This window comes from Hermetia illucens, chromosome 2, assembly GCF_905115235.1.
Source record: "Hermetia illucens chromosome 2, iHerIll2.2.curated.20191125, whole genome shotgun sequence".
In the NCBI taxonomy this organism is placed as follows: domain Eukaryota; kingdom Metazoa; phylum Arthropoda; class Insecta; order Diptera; family Stratiomyidae; genus Hermetia; species Hermetia illucens.
In genome coordinates, this window is record NC_051850.1 from 189,888,303 (window position 1) to 189,909,660 (window position 21,358).

Genomic DNA, 21,358 nt, shown 5'->3' on the forward strand with positions numbered 1-21,358 from the left:
TGCGTGCATGTGCATGCCCATGACTCATTCGCCGAGCATTCCCTTATCCGCACGAAGGGACGCGCTTGATGGGAGATTTAGCAACTCCGCACAGGATGTGATACTATCTGGTAGCATACAACTTAAGGTGATTTTCAAATCTGTTTGGCAGCCTCCGTAAGATGGATACGACCTGCCTAGTTCTTATAACACGCATTGAAAGGCCAACTATCTTTCAGCATTTCAAAATTCTTCCTTGATTGCCCTAGTTTCCTTTAAAACAGTTTGCCCACCTATATATATATATATTGACGGAAATCATTCGTGCGACAGAGGAGTTAAGATCAAAACTATTATGCGGCGCAAATTCTTTGATATGCGGCGCAAATTTTTTGATATGCGGCGCAAATTCTTTGATATGCGGCGCAAATTCATTCATGTTCATAATAGAACCGAGGGAACCCCGATATTTTCGCATTGAGTACGGGATAAATTCCAGCCAATGACGAAAATTGCGTCATACTCAACTTGAGATCACCCCTTCAGCACCAGGTCAAGGACCACTTTGATCTATCCAGCCTTTGTTCCTACAGCTTTTCAGAAGATTTTGAATTCCTAATTTGAAAAAGCTTTAAAACTGAGGCATCTGCTGATTGCATGACTTATCATAGTCACGGAAATGGATGAAGTCTCGGAGAATAATAACCCAACTTTTGTTTCTGTTGACAATTTCTCTTGACTCCAAACTGGCTGGAATTTGGCTCATGTACTTCTTCCTTTCTTTAACCTTTCTCCCCTTCAGTAGAGAGGTGCGCTCGTCTAGATCGAATTCACAATTTTCCTCGATCAGGCTTGCTCCAAATAGAGTTGAGGGGGTTACAATTCACCATCCAGCGCATCAAGCCATTGCTACTTCGTCAACCTTTAAGACACTTCCCAAAGCGGAGCTTGGTTCCACATTTCTTCGATGTTCGTAATGATCGGTTGCGCGAATGAGATCATGCACGGCGAACTAAAATTGGGGCTCGTCCAACCGTGGCGACTGAGGTGTACGCTTTTGCAATTTTCGGCGACTTGCTAAATTGCTGGATCGAATTTTAAAAATATTTGGGACGTCTTCTTAATTGGTCTGTCCCGGGGCTAAGCTGAGCGTCTTTTTCACCTCCTACAGCCTAGCGAACATTTATCTCCTACATACCAGAAATAGGCTGGCCCAACGTGGGGACATTTATAATGAACAAATTGGTCTTGCGGCGGTCAAACGACCATCCTGAATGGCTGGAAACAACCTAGAAAGAAAAGGTATCCCAGAAGTCGAAAAAAATTGGCTAAATTGATTGTGAAGATCCGCCCGCAAATTTTGAAGCTTCATCGAAGTGCTCCGTGCTTCCACGCCTCTCTGCTAGCCAAGCTCAGGAATGTGGAGGGTCCTTTTAGCACTTCGATCCCTCGCCTATCATTATACAAAATTTCACGTGTCCGGATCCTGAAGAATACCTGACATCCGCACACGCGCGAATATCATTGCTGGGTCGACTTGCGAGAACGACAGAGTAGTGGAGACGACGATGGTTGCGCATTATTCGCAGCCAGTATTGACGTAAGTCAAGCGTAGAGAGCTTAGGTTTTTGCATTGTCACCTTTACTACTCCGAACATCTGTTCTCTGGTTGCTTGTATTGTTGCAGTCTGACATGCAACGGACTCAGAACTACATCGGTTTTCCATCATAGAAATAATAGGTGATGAGGTCAAATCCAGATAGGTCAATTATAAATTGTCAGACCATTTCAATACGGTAACTTTTGGAGTTACTGTGGAAGACATAGTCGCAATGCCTTCGCAGTCACCTGCGTCCAATACAGGAACGCCGTGATGGCTGAGGTTGGGCTCTGGGACTCAGCAGTTTGGACATAGGGGCTTATGCGTATTCTGGAGCCCACAACCGTAACAGAGGACTTTGAGATCCTTCCAACAGTCCTCGAACAAATGTCCAATCGGGCGACAATTCCAGCAGACCAAATCTAAGTCACACCTCTGAATCTCAGACTGGGGATTTCCTGAGATGCACTTCATGTCTACACCCTCTCCATATTCAGCAGAATAGCTGCACAATTGGTTGGAAAACCTGCTTGTGAGACGCTCCTCTAAAATTTCGCTCTGCTGCACTAACTTACGCAGCTCGCGAACGTACTAGACAGAAAGTAGAGAAGTTACCTCTGAACGTCGGGTCTCAGCCCACGACGTAGCAATTCAACCTTTTTGTTTTCCGTCAAGCAATTATCTAGCCTATTGGCTAGCGAAGCCAGACAGCTTTTAGGGATATCGAATTGGTGGACCTCGGCTCAAAACCGGGATATCTGGAGTTCCTTATTAACGCAGGCCTAGACCGGATACCGGTTTTTGCGCCGTTGATGATGATGATGATTGGCTAGCGAACATACAGCTTTATAAAAGCTGTCGAAGTCTTCGGACGGGCCTTGCGAGCGGTCTCACACTCAGGAAATCCCCACTAGCCCCACGAAAAGAGGTCTACTCGACTCGTCCGACAAACTGGAGGTAATCCCAGTACCAATCTGCTGTTCTATCTCTGAAAGGAGTGTATTCATAAGTACATAGCAGGTCGAAATACCCCTGTAGGGTAGAGCATGTCAAAGCCTTCACACGGAAGAGGAGCTGGTTGATAGCCAAAGATGTTGATGTGCCATCAAAGACCAGATCACAGGATGCAATCCGTTGAGAATTTATTAATCGGTCGTGTCTGATATCCAAAAGGCGAATCGTCAGAGTCATAAATGTCGTGCATATAGTTGAGTTCGGATCTGTCGTTATGTTCGTGAAGCAAAAATCAAAGAAAACGATAAGAAGCCAAAGAAAATAAAAATAACGAAAAGAATGAGAAAAATCACATCAACGATCATTCTCAACAATAAACTTCAAGGACTCCTTTCACCCTAAATTGTCAACTCTTTTAATCAACTCCCGCAAAACTCATGGATGACGAAAATGCGATCCCAGCCTCATAAATTTGCTGCCACATGTGTGCAGAAAACTACTTCCGCTCACAGTGCTTATTGACGGAGGAATATCAAGCGAGTTGTCCTCCCCCCCCCCCCCACTCGCAGACTAATTGAAAATAAATCAAATAAAAAAGGATCGCGAGAATTCAATCTTCTTCGTTTGGAACGGCACAGCATGTAGCCGACTACCTCCATATTCCATCAAAGGTTCATCTCACCCGTCATTTCTTCCCTACGAAGAAGAAAGAATATTAAAAAAACCAAAAACAAAAACAGAAAAGGACTAACGATTTCGTCCAGGGCAGAGGCAACTCTTCAGACGCTGCGTCACCGTTAGTCCCTTTTTGTTTTTTTTTTTTTTGGTTTTTGAATGCTTGGGTGCTATGCCCCAAACTAGGGATCCGTGGACCAAAAAACGTGAGAGTAAGTTCCTTCCCATTTGGTCCGGTCCAACATCATGTGGATGTGGACTCAGGATCCCCCATATCCTAAACAAAGAATATTAAATTTTGAATTTCTGAACCGAAGAGATAACCGTTCAAAAGTAAGGAAAGACACACCTCAGAAGCTCGAACGGCAGTAACTTTCGGTATATAGTCGCAAAGGCCCCGTAGATCAAGATACTTCTGGAAGGCAATCACCGACGAGACGGTATATCTCAACGACAAACACAACAAACGACCAACTCTTGTGATATACTACCAAGGACATAGGACAGGAAACTCTACAAGGTGGGAAGGAAAATTGAGGCTGAGGAACACTTGCTTCTCGGGAAAAAGTGTGAAACCTAAAGCTTGAAAGATGAAGACAAGTGCACGCGGAACCTATGCGGGAACAATATCGACAAACTTTTGCTTCTCTATCCGAACCAACAAAACGAAGTTGTGGGCCGAAATTCACTACCTTTCACTAATTCAAAGAACCTGAAATTACGAAATGTGTATGTCTGCATCTTGAATACGTTGGGGCCCCACATTTTTTTTTTTTTTGGTTAGAGTAGATGAATGCCTTTACGCACACAGTGTTGGACACCCGATTCGGTGCGTCGTCGGACTACCAACTAAACACCTCCCCATCGTCGGAGAGCTAGCCTGGAACCGTTTGTCACATTACTTCGGGCCAGTCCCCGAACTCTCCCGCCTTGCGGAGCCTTCAAATCAGGGAATTCCTTTCACCAACGGGAGGAAGGGAACTGTCAGTTCAAGGAACCCCCTGCCATCCGGCTCCTCCACCGGTCGAGTTCTATCTTCTTAGCAACGAGAAGGGCCCGAACGTAATGGGCAACACGGTTCCACCTGTCAGCAGTCCTCAGCATCTCTTCGACAATGTTGTCTGGAGAGAGATCCCCTGTGTTCAAATAGAGCTACTGACGAACGCCATCCCACCTTCCACAAGAAAAAAAAAGTGTAGTGGGCGTCGTCCACAACTCCATTGCAAAACACACAATCCGGAGAACGCGCCTTTCCAATCTTCTGCAGGTAAGACTGAAAACCTCCATGCCCACTTAAAAATTGGGTAAGGAAATAGTCAGTCTCACCATGCTTCCAATTCAGCCACACACCCAAGTTGCCGATGAGCCGCGCAGTCCATCTGCCTCTAGTTTCATTTTGCCAAGAGAGATGCCACTCGTCTAGAGTGTGTTGCCATTCTTCGCGAGGAACCACCTCCCTTGGCTCATCTCCCTTGCGCTTGTATATGGCCTGACGCTCCCTAGCAAGAAGGGCAACGGGGATAACTCCCACGATCACCATCACGGCCGGTTCAGAGACAGTGCGGTACGCAGACGCCACAAGTAAAGCCTTTTTAAGAGCAAGCCGTAGAGCAAGACAGACTGCGTTGAGCTCATCAAGAGACGTCGCCTGCTAGACGTAGGACCCCCAATGTTTGCCATTAGCCTACTTAACGCCGAAACTCCAGCCGCAGCCTTGTTCGCTGCTGCTTGGATTTGCTCAGAAAAGCTCATCTTTGAGTCAAGAGTCAACCCGAGGTACTTTACCGCTGATTTTGACTCGAAGATCGGCTCGCCGAACGCAGGGTCGGAATTCTCTTTTTAGTCAGGATGACTACTTCGGTTTTTTCCAGTGCAAGGTTGAAACCATGAGTAGTCATCCATCCGCTTATCCGTCGTATCAAAATGCCGAGTCTGCTTTGCCCCTGTTCGACAGTGCGTCCAGCAACAAGCGCTGCGACATCATCTGCGTAGCCGACCAGGCGCGACTCTTCTGGCATGTCGAGTTTAAGCAGACTGTCATAGGTAGCGTTCCAGAGGTCCGGCCCTAGGATGGATCCCTATGCTACCCCCGACGTGACCTCCATCCACCTTTGACCCTCTAGTGTTTCATAGAGCAGGGAGCGGTTCCTCAGAAAGTCCCTCAAAATCCGTAAGAGATAGTTCGGCACGTTGAAGGTATTGTCTAGTGTGCCTAGAATATCTTTCCATCTTACGGAATTGAAGCCGTTTCAGACATCAAGCGTTACGAGGAACACCACCCGTCGAGTTCGGCGGCTATGTGCCTCTGCTCGTCGAACGGCGTCCACGACTTGCATGACAGTATCAATTGCCGATCTCCCTGTCCTAAAACCAAACTACCGGGGAGATAAATCTCCGGCAGCGCGTATTCCTTCAGCGAGTCTACTTCTGATGAGCTTTTCGAGCACTTTCCCAGCAGTGTCAAGCATACATAGCGGGCGGTATAAAGACGGCAATTCGGGGTCGCCTTTCCCTTTAGGGATCAGCGCAAGCCTCGCAACTTTCGAACGAGCAGGAAAAATGCCCTCCTTCAGACAAGCGTTGAATGCACCGAGCAGTAGGTCTGGCCGGTGTTGGAATACCAGTTTGTATACCTCTGCTGGAATACCATCGGGTCCTGGCGCCTTCTTGTTTTTCATAGAGAGGACTGCCTGTTCCAGCTCTTTTATAGAGAAAAGTAGACAGTCCTCTGCGCTCCCCGCGCCGACGTCGCCATCTCATACGGGGTGGGCGGGGAAGAGTACCCCACAATGTGGTCCATCTGCTCGGCCTTAAGTGAACAGGGTTTCCGCAGAGCCCCGATTTTTCGGGTTACCAGTTTGTAACCGAGTCCCCACGGATCTCCATTCACCTCGTCGACCAGATCTTGCCAGCAGCGAGCTTTGCTCTTGTTTACTGCGCTGCGGAGTCTCCTTTTGGCTGATTTGTACTCCATCATTATGGTACATGCCTCCTCCCGGTCGCCTAGACGTTGTGTTAAACGGCGGAGCCTGTGGCACTCCTTCCGGAGCTCTGCGATTTCCACTGTCCACCAATACATGGAAGGTTTGCGGCGCTTCGATGTCTTCCTAGGCATGGAGGCTCCGCAGACCGTCGTTATGAGGTTCATGACCGAATTTACGACAGTGTTAGCTGCGGCGCCACCGCCCCCAGGAGTACCTTCCAGCGTGGCCCCACCCGTTCCCAGAGTTTCGACAAACTTTCCGGTGTTCACCTTCGCGACGTTCCATTTACATGTAGATCGCTGGGGTGGCGCACACCGAGAGTTTGTGTCCACCACTTCGAAAGCAATGAATTGGTGGTCACTTGCGGAGAAGTCTTCCAGAACTCGCCACCCGTCCACCAGCGGCACCAGCGATTCCGACGCGAAGGTTACGTCTGGAATGCTTCCTTCACAGCCCGGGCGCCGGAACGTTGGGGTAGATCCGGTGTTTAGAACTATCAGTCCTGTTCTCGCCTTCTCGCCGCCATTTCCAGAATTCGTTTCCCTCTGGAATCTGTGTGAGGCATGCCCCATTCAAGTGCCCTAGCATTGAAGTCACCCCCGACCAGGATCCGCCCATCTGTGCTTAAGATAGCGTCCTCCAAAGCATCAAGCCTCCGATGAAAATCCGGCATCGTCTCATTCGGCGTAAGATAGACACTAAAAAACGTTATCCCTGAACTCCGAATCCAGACAAAGCCGTCCCCTCGGCCTTGGGCAAGAACCCCCAGGAGGGTGCCGTCCCGAACCCAGATGGCAGCGGTACCTGATATGTCTGAGTGCCATGAAACTGGGCCCTTGTTTCGGTACTGCTCACTGATGAGTACTAAATCAGCTTTGGTCTCCGCAGCGAACTGCGCTAACAACTCGTGATCGGTTGCACTCCGGTGCATATTAATTTGTAGGATGCGAATCATGTTGACCGTATCCTAGCTCTTTCCCGTTCTGCTCTGAAAACTGGACACCGCCTCGATCCCGCAGTGTGCGCAATGCTCTCATCAGTCACGCCACGGTCCCCGCATAGGACGCAGTTTTCCTTGTCATTGCAGGTGTTCGCTTTATGGCCTGCCTGACCGCATTTACGGCATGTTGCCCTTCTGTCAGGTCCCCGACAATTTGCAGATGTGTGCCCATAATCCAAACATCTGTAACATTTGGTTGGGGCGGCCCGAATTCGTACCCTACACACTACTCAACCAACTCTTATTTTCCCGCTGTTTAGAAGCTTCCTCGCGTATTGCTCGGCAACTTCCACCACAGCGAGTTTTTGGCCTCGGCAGTTCGCGGAGGTGATACCAATCCGGACATTGGTTACCTCCAGGCATTCGCGTTTGATGTCCTCTTCTACCTCGTTCTTTTCCAGAGTCAAGACAGTCAAGGTCTCGGATTTCCAAAGCACACGTGGGTTCCAGGCTGGAATCCAAAGCTTTTTCTCCCAGAAGCCCCTTGACTGCTTCACAGAACGTGACTTTATTTATAGTCTTCGGGCCTAGTTTGACTAATACTCCATCACCCTTCGTTTTACGTATGGAAGACACTTCCGCTCCGTTGTCTTCGGGTTTGATTTTGTAACGGATTTCGCTGAGGACTTCCGCAAAAGTCTTGCCTTCCGCCGGCTTAATAAGCAAAGCTGGCGGTCTAGTCCTCCTTCGTCTCCCCACCTTTTCTTTTGGTACTCCGTCATTCGTGTCCGCCTTAATTTTAGGCAGAGGTTTTTCTAATGGCGCGACGGGTTGTTGTCTTTTGATCCTCTTCGCCTTCTTCTTTTCAGCCCTGGAGAGTACCTGAGTGAAGTCTCCTTCAGATGTCCCTTCCTCCTTTCGTTTTTTATCAAGTTCGCTCTGCAATGGGCTGTCAGCGACCCGTTTGGTACTCGTGGTGTTCTCCTCGGGAAGCGCGGTTGTTTCTGCTTCCTGCGGATTTTGTCTTACTTTCCATGTTCGCCTATAGTATGAAATCCTGTCCAGGAGCTCTTCCAGTTCCATTAGCCCGTTTTTCACCCCCTTGCCGACGTTTTTCTGGAGGAACGTCGCAGATCGCATGTGCTACACAACTGCCGTGCATTTCTTAATAAGTCTTTCCTCTTCAGCTTGCGCCAAAGTAATCGACAGTCCTCCCACTCGGCTTATATTCGAAACCATTTTATTAGTTTCGGCAGTTTCCACTGTGCCTCTTTCCCCAATTAAAGCACTGTGCGGTATGGTATCTGTGTTGCAGGTGCCGCATCAATTTCCGAGTCTTTCTCTCCGTCTGCGCGTCCCGATGTCTCGTCGGGTATTTCAACCCTTGTTGCGTCCTTCGCTGGGCGCTGGGGCGAACGGCGCATTTTCGTGCTGCGAATAAACGCAGCCAGCTCACTCTCCATTTCCACTATCTCCTCGTTTCGTTCGTTTTTATTCTCCATTTGAGTTGTTTACTAGCGCATCGTGTTTAAAGGAGCGGGGCGTAATAGTCAGGAACGGGTATACCCTCGGGGACACAGCTCCTACCCCAGTTCCCTGAGGCCTGACCTACGCTTAGCTGATCCCGGAATTCACGGACGGATCAGCGCTCGCTAGGGGCAACGCGGTCTACTAAAACGGGTTCAATGCACACTACCCGACCAGGGTCCCGAAGGGATTGGCTCCTGATACACACCACAACTACCACCTTGGCAGAGCTAGGCTCACATCACCCCATCGACGTCGACAGGGAGTTGTCGACGGCTCCGGGGACTCCCAGTGTGTCCTGGCGTGTATCGGTCATTAGCAGTTCGTTCTTCACCGAGAAATTTTCTCGGAGCTACTACCTAGGACGCAAGTATTATGCCAGCTAGGGGGTCAGAACTACTTGCTCGGGCACCTTGGGGACGCCACTCCCCGTATCGTAAACGACCCGTGAAGGATCGTTAACGATCCCTGAGGGGCCCCACATTGGGCGCCCTTTGTAGCGACCAATTTTAATTAGTCACTACAAACGTGTCGTATGTCCCAACTTGATTTGAGAGCCTCCTCCACAAGACAGTCTATCTCCCTTCCATCTTAGTTGCAAGTGAGCTCGAATTGAATACCAAAACTTTCGTTTTCAAGATGCTCATAATAAAAAGTGGTTGACCAAAACTCGACAAGAGTCCCGCTGGAGGGATTTCGTCCTTACGAGGCATCCGCTAGCTTCACTGACGGCGTGACTATTCTTCTAAAATTTATACCCCAGACCGACAGTCGGTGGCTTGATGAAAAAGGATCTGATGGTGTTTAACTCTTTTCCTTAGGAATGCAATTCTTCATTTCCACAGGAATGCAACTCATTTGAATATGCCTAAATGAGGCTGAATTGAGGAGATATCATCTTATTTCTAATGTAACCACGAGAAATCCCAACAAGATACGAATGCTATACAAACAGACATCCTAAGCCATTGCAATTCCGTAATAGTTTGCACATTAACTAAATCACACTTGGCACGTTTTTCAATGTTCATTTCCAGGACATAGCACCAAACGTATGCAAACATATGTTTGGGGCTGAAATAAACCATGGACTTGAGTAAGTAGCCTGTTCGGAACTTAACACACGCAACCTCAGCACTTAACCCCCTTCCGGTGCCAATAAATTGTGAAACTTTGCTTTGTTATCGGTAGAATTGTAGCGCCTCCATTTCCTTTAGGCCAGTAAAATTAGGGCAGTTTCAGTTCCTCTCACTTTGGCCTAATAATTCAACTATTATAGAACTGTTGGAATAGTATCGAAGAAATAATTTAAATTCTCATTGTTCGTAGGCGTATATTTCCATACGAATGCAAAAGTGTTGCGAAAGAGAACCTAATTTTATTTTCTCGAAAGGACCTCTAGCTTTATTTAAAAGCATTGCCGTCTTTCGAAAAATGATAGGTACTTAGTCCTTTTTTTTTATGGATGGAGGTGGAAATCTTAGAAAGACGCTGCTGCGCCAGGTTGCAGTGTGCAGTGTGTGGGATTCGCACCCACTAAAACCACCCCCACTCTACCGCCCCTCCCCGCGGGACCACCGTGAAGTATTACTTCGCGGGGGAGGCTCTGGTTCGCTATACCAGCTCGTCCATGTCACGTCTCCGTCGCGCCGCCTTCCGAGTTCGATCCAACTCCAGGAGTTTTGTTTGCACCACGGCTACTGCCTCATTTACCGCCATCCAGTTTTCCTCCGACTTCAGCATCTCTTCCACCAGGTTGGAGGGCTCGATGTCCGCCCCTAAGATGCTGTTCAACCTCCTTTTCTGCTGCAGAAATCTGGGACAATGGAACATAACGTGCTCCGGGTCCTCGGGGGTAGCACCGCATTCAGGACAGTTGGGAGACTCGTTCAACTCGAAGCGATGCAAGTACTTCCTATAGCCACCGTGTCCCGTAAGGAACTGTGTCAGGTGGTAATTCAATTCTCCGTGCTTTCGGTTGACCCATTTCTCGATACACGGGATCAATGTATGGGTCCACCGGCCCTTGTCGGAGTTATCCCATCGTTGTTGCCACTTGCCACACAACTCTCTCCTGATGGCTTTTCGGAAATCGGATTTGCCTTCCGTTTTTCGTAGAGCCAGTGTGCCTCGCCCGCTAGAAGATCTATAGGGATCATTCCTGCGATGACACACACTGCCTCCGTCGACGCCGTCCTAAATGCGCTGCACACCCCTAGCGCAATTGGCCGGTATGCCGAACTTAACTTCCTCCGGTTGACAGCGTGGTTCAACGCTCCCGCCCAGACAGGGGCCGCGTATAGCAGGATCGACCTCACCACTCCCACGATGAGTAGCCTGCGACTATACTTCGGCCCTCCCACGTTAGGCATCATCCCTGCAAGGGATGAGCTGGCATTTGCTGCCTCCTCTCGCGCGTAATCCAAGTGTCCCTTGAAACTCAGCTTGGCATCGATCATCACCCCCAGATATTTGGTACGGTTGGTAATGAGGACCGCCGCCGTCTTTTCGTCCGCCAGGTCCAGCTTCGCCATTCGTAACCATGACTTGATGATATGAATGGCTTCATTTGCATAAAGCTCCACGTCCTCGGGATGCTTTGCAATTGCAACTACCGCCAGGTCGTCCGCAAAACCAATCAGCGTTGTCTCCTCCGGCACGCGAATTATGTTCCACAGCAGCGGTCCCAATACAGAACCTTGAGGCATACCTGCTGTCACAATGTACTCCTTCGGCCCGTCGTCCGTCTCGTACCAGAGAAGTCTGCCCGAAAAGTAACTCTCGATGAGCCGAGCCAAGTAGCTAGGAACACCCAGTTTGGCCAAAGCGCCCTCAATCCAGCCGCAGCACCTAGTCCTTTGAGGGAGCTGATACATCAGAACGTATTCCCAAATCCTTAGAATCCCTCACGTTCGCAAGCTCTGGAACCCATTAAATAGGATACAATGATGTAACAGGTCCCTTTTAAAAACATACCACCAAGGGGGTAGGTTGCATGCAAACTGAATTTTCAAAAATAGTAGCAGATTAGCCCTGTAAGATACGAGCACAAACTACAATTTGCGTCCTTTGTAGAATGGTCGCCATTTACACTTTGTTCTGTTTGTTTGAAAACAAGCCAAACATGCCACCCAAGTGATCAAAGAGTGCAATCCGTGCAACAAGTAAGTATGTTTTCCATTCTTTGAATGAAGTGTTAAAAGTTGGCTTAGCGTGAGGCACTCAGCTCCATGTCAGTCAATCGATACCGGTAGACTTTCGCGTGAATGCATAATTTGTCTTAACTATTTGTTCACAGGACTATAAAGAGTTTATCGATGCTGAAGGGCTAATGCCGCTTCCCACGTCAGACTTCCGCAAACCCGTTTGCTTAGAAATGCGGACAATTAAGAGTGCCCAGAACAATGGCTACTTGGGGTTGATGCCTGCTCCAGTGGCCTCGCTATCATACGGACAAAGCACGGTGACCCTGCCACTGGAAACACCACTTCGAAACGCAGTTCTAAATACGAATGGAACCTTCTACCATAACAACAATCACACTGGAAACGGAGGAGCGAATGGTATGGGTGGAGGTGCTGCAATAAACTACAACAATAACGCCGACCTAGCCAGTGTAGATAGCTCAGATACCTATGCCAGTTGTCAAACCCACCCATTCTTGTCACAAGGTGACCTCACTTCCGATGTCGATGAAGCATGCGCTCTAGACATTGATATGAACAATCTGTATATAAACCCACTTGAAAAGGATCCCGCCACCTCAACTGCCCTTCACAGTACCCCTCCGATATCATCAGCCACAGGAACGATTCGTTCGCAAGTCAAGAAGAGTGCATCGGGCGATACGGCTCTTCGAAGCTTAGGTGCAAGCCCAATGGACGAAGGCTTCCAACATTTCGATGCTCCTGAGCGTGGAAGTCGAGTTAGCTTAAATGAGACGCCAGTGCCAAAACATCGGAAAACAAGATTCCAGCAGAGCTCAAAACCACGAGCACGTTTCGAAGATTCTAAAGCATCTCAAGAGAGTTTAGGTGAAGGTAAAAAACGTCGTGCTTCCTTCATGCCGGCCAAAAGTTTAGCATCAGCGACGAAACTTATCAATCAGCATTTGTTCGGTATACAAAGTCTGGGATCAAAAGGTGAGCACCCTAGTTCAATTCGATTGAAATTCATATTAAGGATTAAATAAAAAGATGGGAGTCATTGAGCATCTAAACTCTAATAAAAACAAAAATTGAATATTTTTCTTCTCATCTTAGCCAAACTTGAAAGCAAGCATTCGTCATCGATTGACTCGATCGATGCTTCACCGAACCTCGAACATCATCGACGTTCGAAGTCGATCCTGAAAAACAAATCGGACGCAGCAAAGATCCTAGCCGATCCGGAAAGTGAACGACTTTTGGCTGACAACATGTCAGGCTCAGGCATATCAGATAATGGAACTGTGATGGTAAGTTTAGCTCAAAATAAGATTATGTTCCTTCCTTAGTAGTCAACCCTCATTGAAAATTAAATCCACAACATCATGATCATCAACGGCGCAACAACCGGTATCCGGTCTAGGCCTGCCTTAATAAGGAACTCCAGACATCCCGGTTTTGCAAAAAGGTCCACCAATTCGATATCTCTGGTATTAAGTGTTGTCCCAGATGTATCGACCTACTTTGCACAAGTGCCGGACACTGTCCCAGGACGTGCATAGAGGTTTCGTCCTCCTCCTCACAAAACCTGCAGGCAGTGTCCGTAGATATCCCTAGCTTCCCTAGGTGGTAGTTCAGTCGACAATGACCAGTGAGAATTTCCACTATGATTCGGGGGTTCTTTTTGATGAGGTTTAAGCAATCCTTTGTACGCATGGGTTCGTATCCCCCAATAAGGACTCTGGACTGCTACATCCCTGGTAGGCCCGCCCAATATAGTTCCCTCAACCGTTTCTCTTCGTTTCTTAGATTCATAGTCATGAAACCGTTTCCGATTCCACAGAAGGGTTCTGGCCCGTGTAAAGGCATCCCTGCTCCCTTCTTGGCTAGTTCATCCGCTGCCTCATTGCCTTCCAACCCAGCATGGCCTGGAACCCAAAGTATCCAGACCTTGTTGGACGAGCCGAGTGTATTCAGTCTCTCAAGTCATTCCCATACCAGTTTAGAGTTCACCTGGTGGGACCTAAGTGATCGCTGCTTGGCTATCGGTGAGAATAGCTATGTTCTGCCCCCTGTAGTTCCTTTGCAGATTAAAGGAGGCACATTTGTCTATGGCGTAAATTTCCGCCTGGAATACGCTAGTGTACCTGCCCATTGGCTCAAAGTACATTTTCCTTGAACCAATTACACCGGCACCCGCTCCCTCTGCTGTGAGGGATCCGTCAGTGTACCAAGTAATCAGCTGCTGGTTTAAGCCGTATGTCGCAGCCACGCTCTCCCAGTTTGCCTTGTTACTCCAACGTGTTTCAAACTTCTTATCGAAGTGAAACCTCGTTGTCATGTTGTCCCTCGGTATCAGTAATTCGGGATACCACCTAGAAAGGATATCAATCTTCCTTCGATTTAGGCAGCTCCCCGCCTCACTCATGCTACCGGCCATCCTGAATATTGATCTCCTTGCCTGCATCTGTATGTGCAGATGGAGAGGGGTTAATCCCAGAAGGACCTCCAGGGATGCCGTTGGGCATGTCCTCATTGCCCCACTGATACACACGTAAGCCAGCCTTTGGAGCTTATGTAATTCCCTGGCTTGTGTACTGAGTTGGGTTCTTTCTGTCCAGATTACCGCTCCATAGCTAATCATTGGCCTTACTATTGCAGTATATATCCAAAGTAGTATCTTCGGGCTGCAACCCCATTTTTTTTCTGCTATGGATCTGCAAGTCATCAGAACCCTCGTGGCTTTCCGACAAGTGTTTCCGACATGTGTCTTCCAGAGTAATTTTTGGTCTAGCGTGATTCCCAAGTATGTGACCTCTGTTTCTCGTTTCACCTCCATATCATGTAATGTTATGGCTTTAAGGTGGTCCAGCTGACGCCTCCTAGTGAATGGTACTATTGTGGTTTTGCTTGGGTTGATCCGCAGTCCCACCTTCCTGCACCAGTCACTAGTAACCCTTAGTCCAGTTTAGATTCTATCACATACGGTATCTTCATATTTGCCCCTACAGATTAGAACAATGTCGTCCGCGTAGCCCTGGACTTGTATTCCAGTATTAGTTAACACGTCCAGGAGTTCATCCACTACCATACTCCACATCAACGGCGATAGTACTCCACCCTGTGGACAGCCTTGAGTGGTGTTCATGATTATAGAATTTGTACCTGTTTGTACCTCTATTTGTCTGCTTTCTAACATTTTGCCCATCCAGAGTGCCAGGGTGTTTCCCACTCCTTTGCGGCTCAGGGCATCCTGTATCTCTGTGTGCGATATGTTGTCGAATGTTCCTTCGCTATCCAAAAACGCGCACAGTGCAATTTCTTTTGTTTCTATGGCGTCCCGTAGTACCTCTGTCAGCTGATACAGAGCAGTTTCAGCTGACCATCCTGCCCGGTCAGCGTGTTGACAGTGATGCAGGGGATTACGCTTTAGAACGTTAGTTCTAATATAGTTGTCTATGACCTTCTCCACCGTTTTGAGTACGAACGATGTTAGGCAGATTGGCCTGAAAGATTTAGGGTGAAAAGGATCCTTTTTACCCGCTTTCGGAATAAAGACCACTTTTGCCCGTCCCCATGTCCTTGGTATGTAACCCAGTGCTATGCTCCCCCTTACCACCCTCAGAAGAGACTCTAAGATCATTCCTAGGCCTCTCTGGATAAGTGCTGGGAAAATGCCATCTACTCCGGGAGATTTCATTGGTTTAAAAGTTCCCACTGCCCATCTTAACCTAGCTTCTGAGCATACCTCTTTTGCTAGTTTCCAGCTCTCTTTCCTCCCCCTTTTATTCGTTGTTGGGGTGTCAGGCAGATTGTTGTCGCCTGCCGCCGAGGGGTTGGACTCCGGGAAATGAGTTCTGAGAAGCAGGTGTGCCCTGTCCTCCTCATTCTCGGTGAATGTCCCATCTTCCTTTTTCAAGCAGACAGAGGATATTCCCCCGTCTTTGGCTACAGCCTTGTACAGCCTGGTTGCTGCTGTAATCTGTTCAATCCCTTCACAGAATTCCCTAAAGCTGTTCCGTTTCGCTTCCTTGATCGCGTTGTTATACGCAGTCAGTGCATTTTTATACCTCTGCCAGTCCCCGGTTTGTTTTGCCCGGTTAAACAGTTTTCGTACCTCTGTTCTCATTCTGGCTAGGTTCTTGTTCCACCATGGTACATCCCTTGATGACTTGAATGTCTTGGCCGGACAGCTGGCCTCATATACGTCAATGACGATTGTGTTGAGGTTTTCCACCACCGTTTCTAATTCCAGTTCGCTCCTGATGTCACCGCCCCCTTGAAGGTGGGCAATGTTGTTGCTCAGGTGCATTGTGTAGGATTCCCAATCTGTTCTCTTGGGATTCCTTATTATTCTTTTTATTTCGGAGTTACCCTCAATGTCCAATCTGATTATCCTGTGATCAGATATTGAGGGTTCATCCGACACTCTCCAATTCCTGACCATCCCGTTCATTGGGGTATTTCCTAGAGTTATATCTAGTACCTCTTGTCTGGTGCTGGTCACAAATGTTGGAGTGTTGTATATTTCTAACTTATTGCTAAGAATAAATTCGAAAAGGTACTCACCTCTACGATTAATGTCGCTGCTTCCCCACACTTCGTGGTGAGCGTTGGCATCGCAGCCGAGAAGAAGTGGTAACGCCCTCTCCTCGCAATACTTCGTCAGCTTTGCGACTTGTTCCGGTGGAGCCCGGCTCTCGTCTCCTGGGAAGTATCCCGATGCTACAACTGCCTCTCGAGTGCTCCTCCCGGCTTCCAATGAGACTTGGATAGCCACAAGGTCCCCGGTTAAGAACTCTGAAAGACATATGTATTTTAAATTACGTTTGAGAATTATGCAAGCTCTTGGTTTTTCACAAGAGGAGTCTCAAATTACCTGCATGTCTCCTCCTTGCAGACCGCGAATCTGCCCCCGGTACACCCAGGGCTCCATTGCATTAAATCTAGCCTTAATATCATGTCATAGTGTGCAAATCATGATGGTGTTTTATCAAATTGAAATGGTCACCTCCAAATCGCTGTCTTTCATATAAATTCCGAGGGAGCTTATAGCGATTAGATCTGAAAAACTGGAGTTCCTAACTGTTTTCCACATTTGAATATAATAATCTAATATTCAAATATGGCAAACAGTTCCGCCAATCATTCGGATTCTATGTGGTTGCTTTTTGTCCATTTGGGGTATACCGCGTAAACCACATCCTCGCGCCATCGCTTGCAGTACGCTGAAATGCGCGTCAACTCCCCCCGAGACTAACCAAGACGCCCAAACTCCTCTACTGATCTGCGCCAAGTGCTCTTGGAGCGACCTTCTCGTTAGCCATGTTAAGATAATGACGCTGGAGGCGTTGTTGACGTTTCGGTAGCAGTGAAGTTTCGACATTTGTAGGTTGCCAGCCCACAAATTTTCATCCCGTTTGGTCGCCTTTTGCGGCCAGCACAGGGGCATTCAAATTGGCTGCTATATTGTTGCTGACATTCAATTCAGTAACTTTAACCTCATATTTTGGCTGTCAACTTGTGTACTAAAATAAAGGACTCGAGAAGTAAAAGTGTTGCTGGAAGTGGAAAACAGAATGGCAGACCACGAGCTATTACAATCTCCCACGAGAAAACGTTGCAACTTATCAAGCCTAGAATCAAACACAACAAAATGGGCATAAAATCCACCTTCTGGGACAAGTACTCATCAAGGTCACCGTTGGAGGATCAACAGGGAAGCAAAACCTCAATGTCACAGAGCGTAACTTCGTCAGATTGGTGAAACGAAAATGGATCAATCATTTCACAAGTCGATTGCACCACATGTGCATTTCGTCAAACAGACAGTAGACTGAGAAGTCCACACTCTATAGTCGACTCGTTACGAAACCTGCCGAAGGAAAGTATTTTCCACTGGAATAAAAATACCGGCGAAGCGTATGAGCATATCAAGACCATCCTAATTTCACCGCAGCTAACATGACAATCAGCAACTAACAAAGCAATAACCAGCACCGATGGCTAATTACGCTGATCAACTCACATATTTCAACCTCGATTTTGTCTTGAAATTCAAATCAACGAAAATAATGACGACACTGGTTACTATTCTCGTACATGCTAGCCAATGACCAGACCTGACGAGAGGGAGGAGGCAAGGAGGTAAACCCCCCCCCCCCCCCAGGGCTCAGAGTTTTCTCAGAGGCCCTCAATAGACACTACCAAACTAGATATATTCACCTCAGACCCCCTCCTTTCTTATTAAAGTTTTGTCTAAAACAAAACCTCTGTCCGTCCGTCTGTCCGTGTGCCACACCTATTATCTCAGAAACAGGTCTTCTAAATATCTGAAAAAAATATGGCGTGCACGCACATGGTATCTAGGCCTGAAAATGCTGAGATTAGATTTTCGTAGTGCTTGTAGTCCAGCCTTAAATCAATAGGCACTTACCCCCTGCTTCAGTACAAAGCTACCTAGCTTAGTAGCCCAAGGACATAGTTCGGCTCTTCAAAGTTAGACATGATAATGTCCAAAGAAAATGGTGGTGGTTTTGATTCAGTTGTGGAACTGGCGATCAAGGGGACATAACATAATGGGGATTAGCTCCACAGTGCTCAATAGGTAATTTTATTCAAGCTAGGAAGGAAGTAGGCCTTTCAGCCTAAAATAGGGGGAACCTGGAACTATTCAGCGAGAACAATGGACCACCGAACTTTTTTAGAGGAAACCAAAACCAAAAAATTGGTTACTGGCTTAGCTGGAAAAGTCTAGATGTTTGGGTTGTAACCAATTTGGTAGGAACCACATTGGGTAATCCTTAATGACGACTGATATTTGCAGTTATCTCAATGCTTTCGTTGACAGCCCGGAGGAGAAAGGTGGCTCTGATACGGCACTGATAATGGAGTCAAAGATTATATTGTCTCCGCAGATTTACAATAGGGCTCTGTACTGTGCTTGCTATTGTATAACTTCATGTACAACGGTGTACCCAATATTTAGGATACCTCTACGACGGATAAGGCCAAAGACAGCATTGGTTATTTTCACAAAAACGTCTAGATGTCAAATTGAACTCATGTAAAGACAACCAAAATCAACAAAACACTATAAGAGAAATGATGCCAATTTCTAGCTCCTCCAACAGAATACTAGTTACAAAACAGGAAATGACCGTATGCCGGACACAAAAGATATACGGCATACTTTTAGATTGGTCACCCCTGAGCAGAGGAGGAAAGAGAGGGAGGTTTTCCATAAATGCGGAATTTTCTCGGAGGCCTAAAATTGCGACATAACGAAATGGCGAAAGCTAAAGGGATAATAGAAGAGCCCGCATAATTTTCACAAATCCCGATTTTCCTTTCTAGAACCCTGTCAATGACCATTAACAAGATTCAGGTGCGGTCATCTTGGAAATCACGGAAGGGGGAGGAGAAGGAGTACGGTGAATTCGACTAATTCATACTTGACAAATCCATCAGCTTTCAAGACGAGGTTAGTCATTTTTCGAGAAACAGCTAAAAATCCGCACGACACGTTGTCTATTCAAGGAAAGACAGCACGCACAGAATGTTGGACTCCTGCAACAGTACGCTGTTGGACTACCAACTAAATACCTCCCTAGCATCACAGAACTAGCCTGGAACCGTTTAACACAGTACTAGGGGCTAGTCCTCCCGCTCGGCCGGCATTGGGAGCCTCCAAATCAGGGAATCCCTTTCACCAACGGTAGGAGAGGGAAGTTGTTAGTTCAGGTAACCCCTTGCCGAGTTCAATCTTCTTCGCAATAAGAAGAGCCCGAACATAATGTGCAACATGACTCCAGCTGCCAGCGCTCTTCAGCATCTCTCCGACAATGTTGTCTGGAGCGAGCTCCTCTGTGTCTGCCGTCACTGCGTTGCAGAGCACACAATCGGGAAATCACGTCTTCCCAATCCTGTGTAGGTAAGACTGAAAACCTCCATTTCCTCTTAGAGTTTGTGTAAGGAAGTAATCAATCCCACCTTGCGTTCGGTTCAGCCACATGTCTAAATTGTCGATGAGCGCGCAGTCCATTTGCCTCTTGGCTCATTATACCAAGAGAGTTCCCACTCGGTAAGGACGCCAAACCTTCGTTCTATCATCATCACCATCATCATCAACGGCGCAACAACCGGTATCCAGTCTAGGCCTGCCTTAATAAGGACAGACATCCCGGTTTTGCGCCGAGGTCCACTAATTCGATATCCCTAAAAGCTGTCTGATATCCTGACCTACGCGATCGCTCCATCTTAGGCAGGGTCTGCCTCGTCTTCTTTTTCTACCATAGATATTGCCCTTATAGACTTTCCGGGCTGGATCATCCACATCCATACGGGTTAAGTGACCCGCCCACCGTAACCTATTGAGCCAGATTTTATCCACAACCGGACGGTCATGGTATCGCTCTTAGATTTCGTCATTATTTATTTATTTATTTAATTAACGGACAACAAACAGAGAAAATTACAATTAATTATTGTCCTCAGGAGGAGGAGAAAGCAAAAAACTTATCCTACGTTTAAAACTACTTAAAGTAGGGAAGTTAAAAGGACCAAGCTGTTTTACATTATAATTTCGGCAAAGCCTGGGAATCGGGGAATGAAAATAGACTTCGAGCTCTGCGAAGGGCACGTTGAAAATGTCTGCGCTACGTATGTTATAAGACGCAGGACGGCAGGTGATCTCCTCAGCGGCGGAGCAGCCCATCAGATAAGATCTACGCTGTTGTAGGAAGGGAAGGTTCAGAAAGCGGAGGCGGGAGGGGTAATCCACACGGGGGAAGCTTTTCTTAAAGAAGAGGGAGCGGGTGAATTTACGTTGTACATTTTCAAGGGCAAGACAATCACAGTTACGGAAGGGTGACCAGATCATGGAGCAATACTCGAGGGTATTCCTCACGAGAGAATTGAAGAGAGCTAAGGAAGTTTGGAGTCAAAATCAGAGGAGGAGCGAAGTATAAAGCCTGACAATTTTGCTCCTCGATTGATGACATCGAGGCAATGGGTGTTAAAGCGGAGCTTATTGTCGAAAGTGACTCCAAGGTCTTGAGTGGAATTTAAGCAGTATAAGGAATGTCCGTCAGGCGAGTAGGAGAATGAAGTGGGTGAGGATTTTAGGGAGTAGCACATAGAGTGACACTTTCTGACGTTTAGCGCTAAACCATTAGTCGAGCACCAACGAACCAGAGTGTCCAGGTTATTCTGAAGGGAAGCATAGTCCATAGGCGACGATATAGCGGAAAACAGCTTAAGGTCGTCTGCATAGAGCAAGCAGGGACAAATAAGGAGGGGAGGAAGGTCGTTAATAAAAAATAAAAATAACAAAGGACTCAGAATAGACCCCTGTGGGACGCCAGAAGAGGGGGAGAAGGAGCGGGAAGTACAGCCGTCAAAATAGACGCGGCAGGATCGGTTGGAAAGGTAAAAGGCAAGCCATAAAACAAGTGGTATGGGAACGTTTAGGGACGATAGTTTGGATAGAAGTATCTTGTGATTTACAGTGTCGAAGGCTATCGCGAAGTCAGTGTAAATGGTATGCACTTC

At 47.4% G+C, this 21,358-nt stretch overlaps 1 protein-coding gene across 5 annotated transcripts in view; it reads left to right on the forward strand.

Moving 5' to 3' along the window:
• Positions 1-21,358, forward strand: part of LOC119649404 (potassium voltage-gated channel protein Shab) — a 587,838-nt gene that overhangs the window by 547,649 nt on the left and 18,831 nt on the right. For all 5 annotated transcript variants that reach the window (XM_038051534.1, XM_038051538.1, XM_038051536.1 and 2 more), the window contains 2 exons: positions 11,959-12,802; positions 12,923-13,116. In XM_038051534.1, coding sequence (XP_037907462.1) covers positions 11,959-12,802; positions 12,923-13,116 — 1,038 coding nt within the window. The remainder of the gene's footprint in view (positions 1-11,958; positions 12,803-12,922; positions 13,117-21,358) is intronic.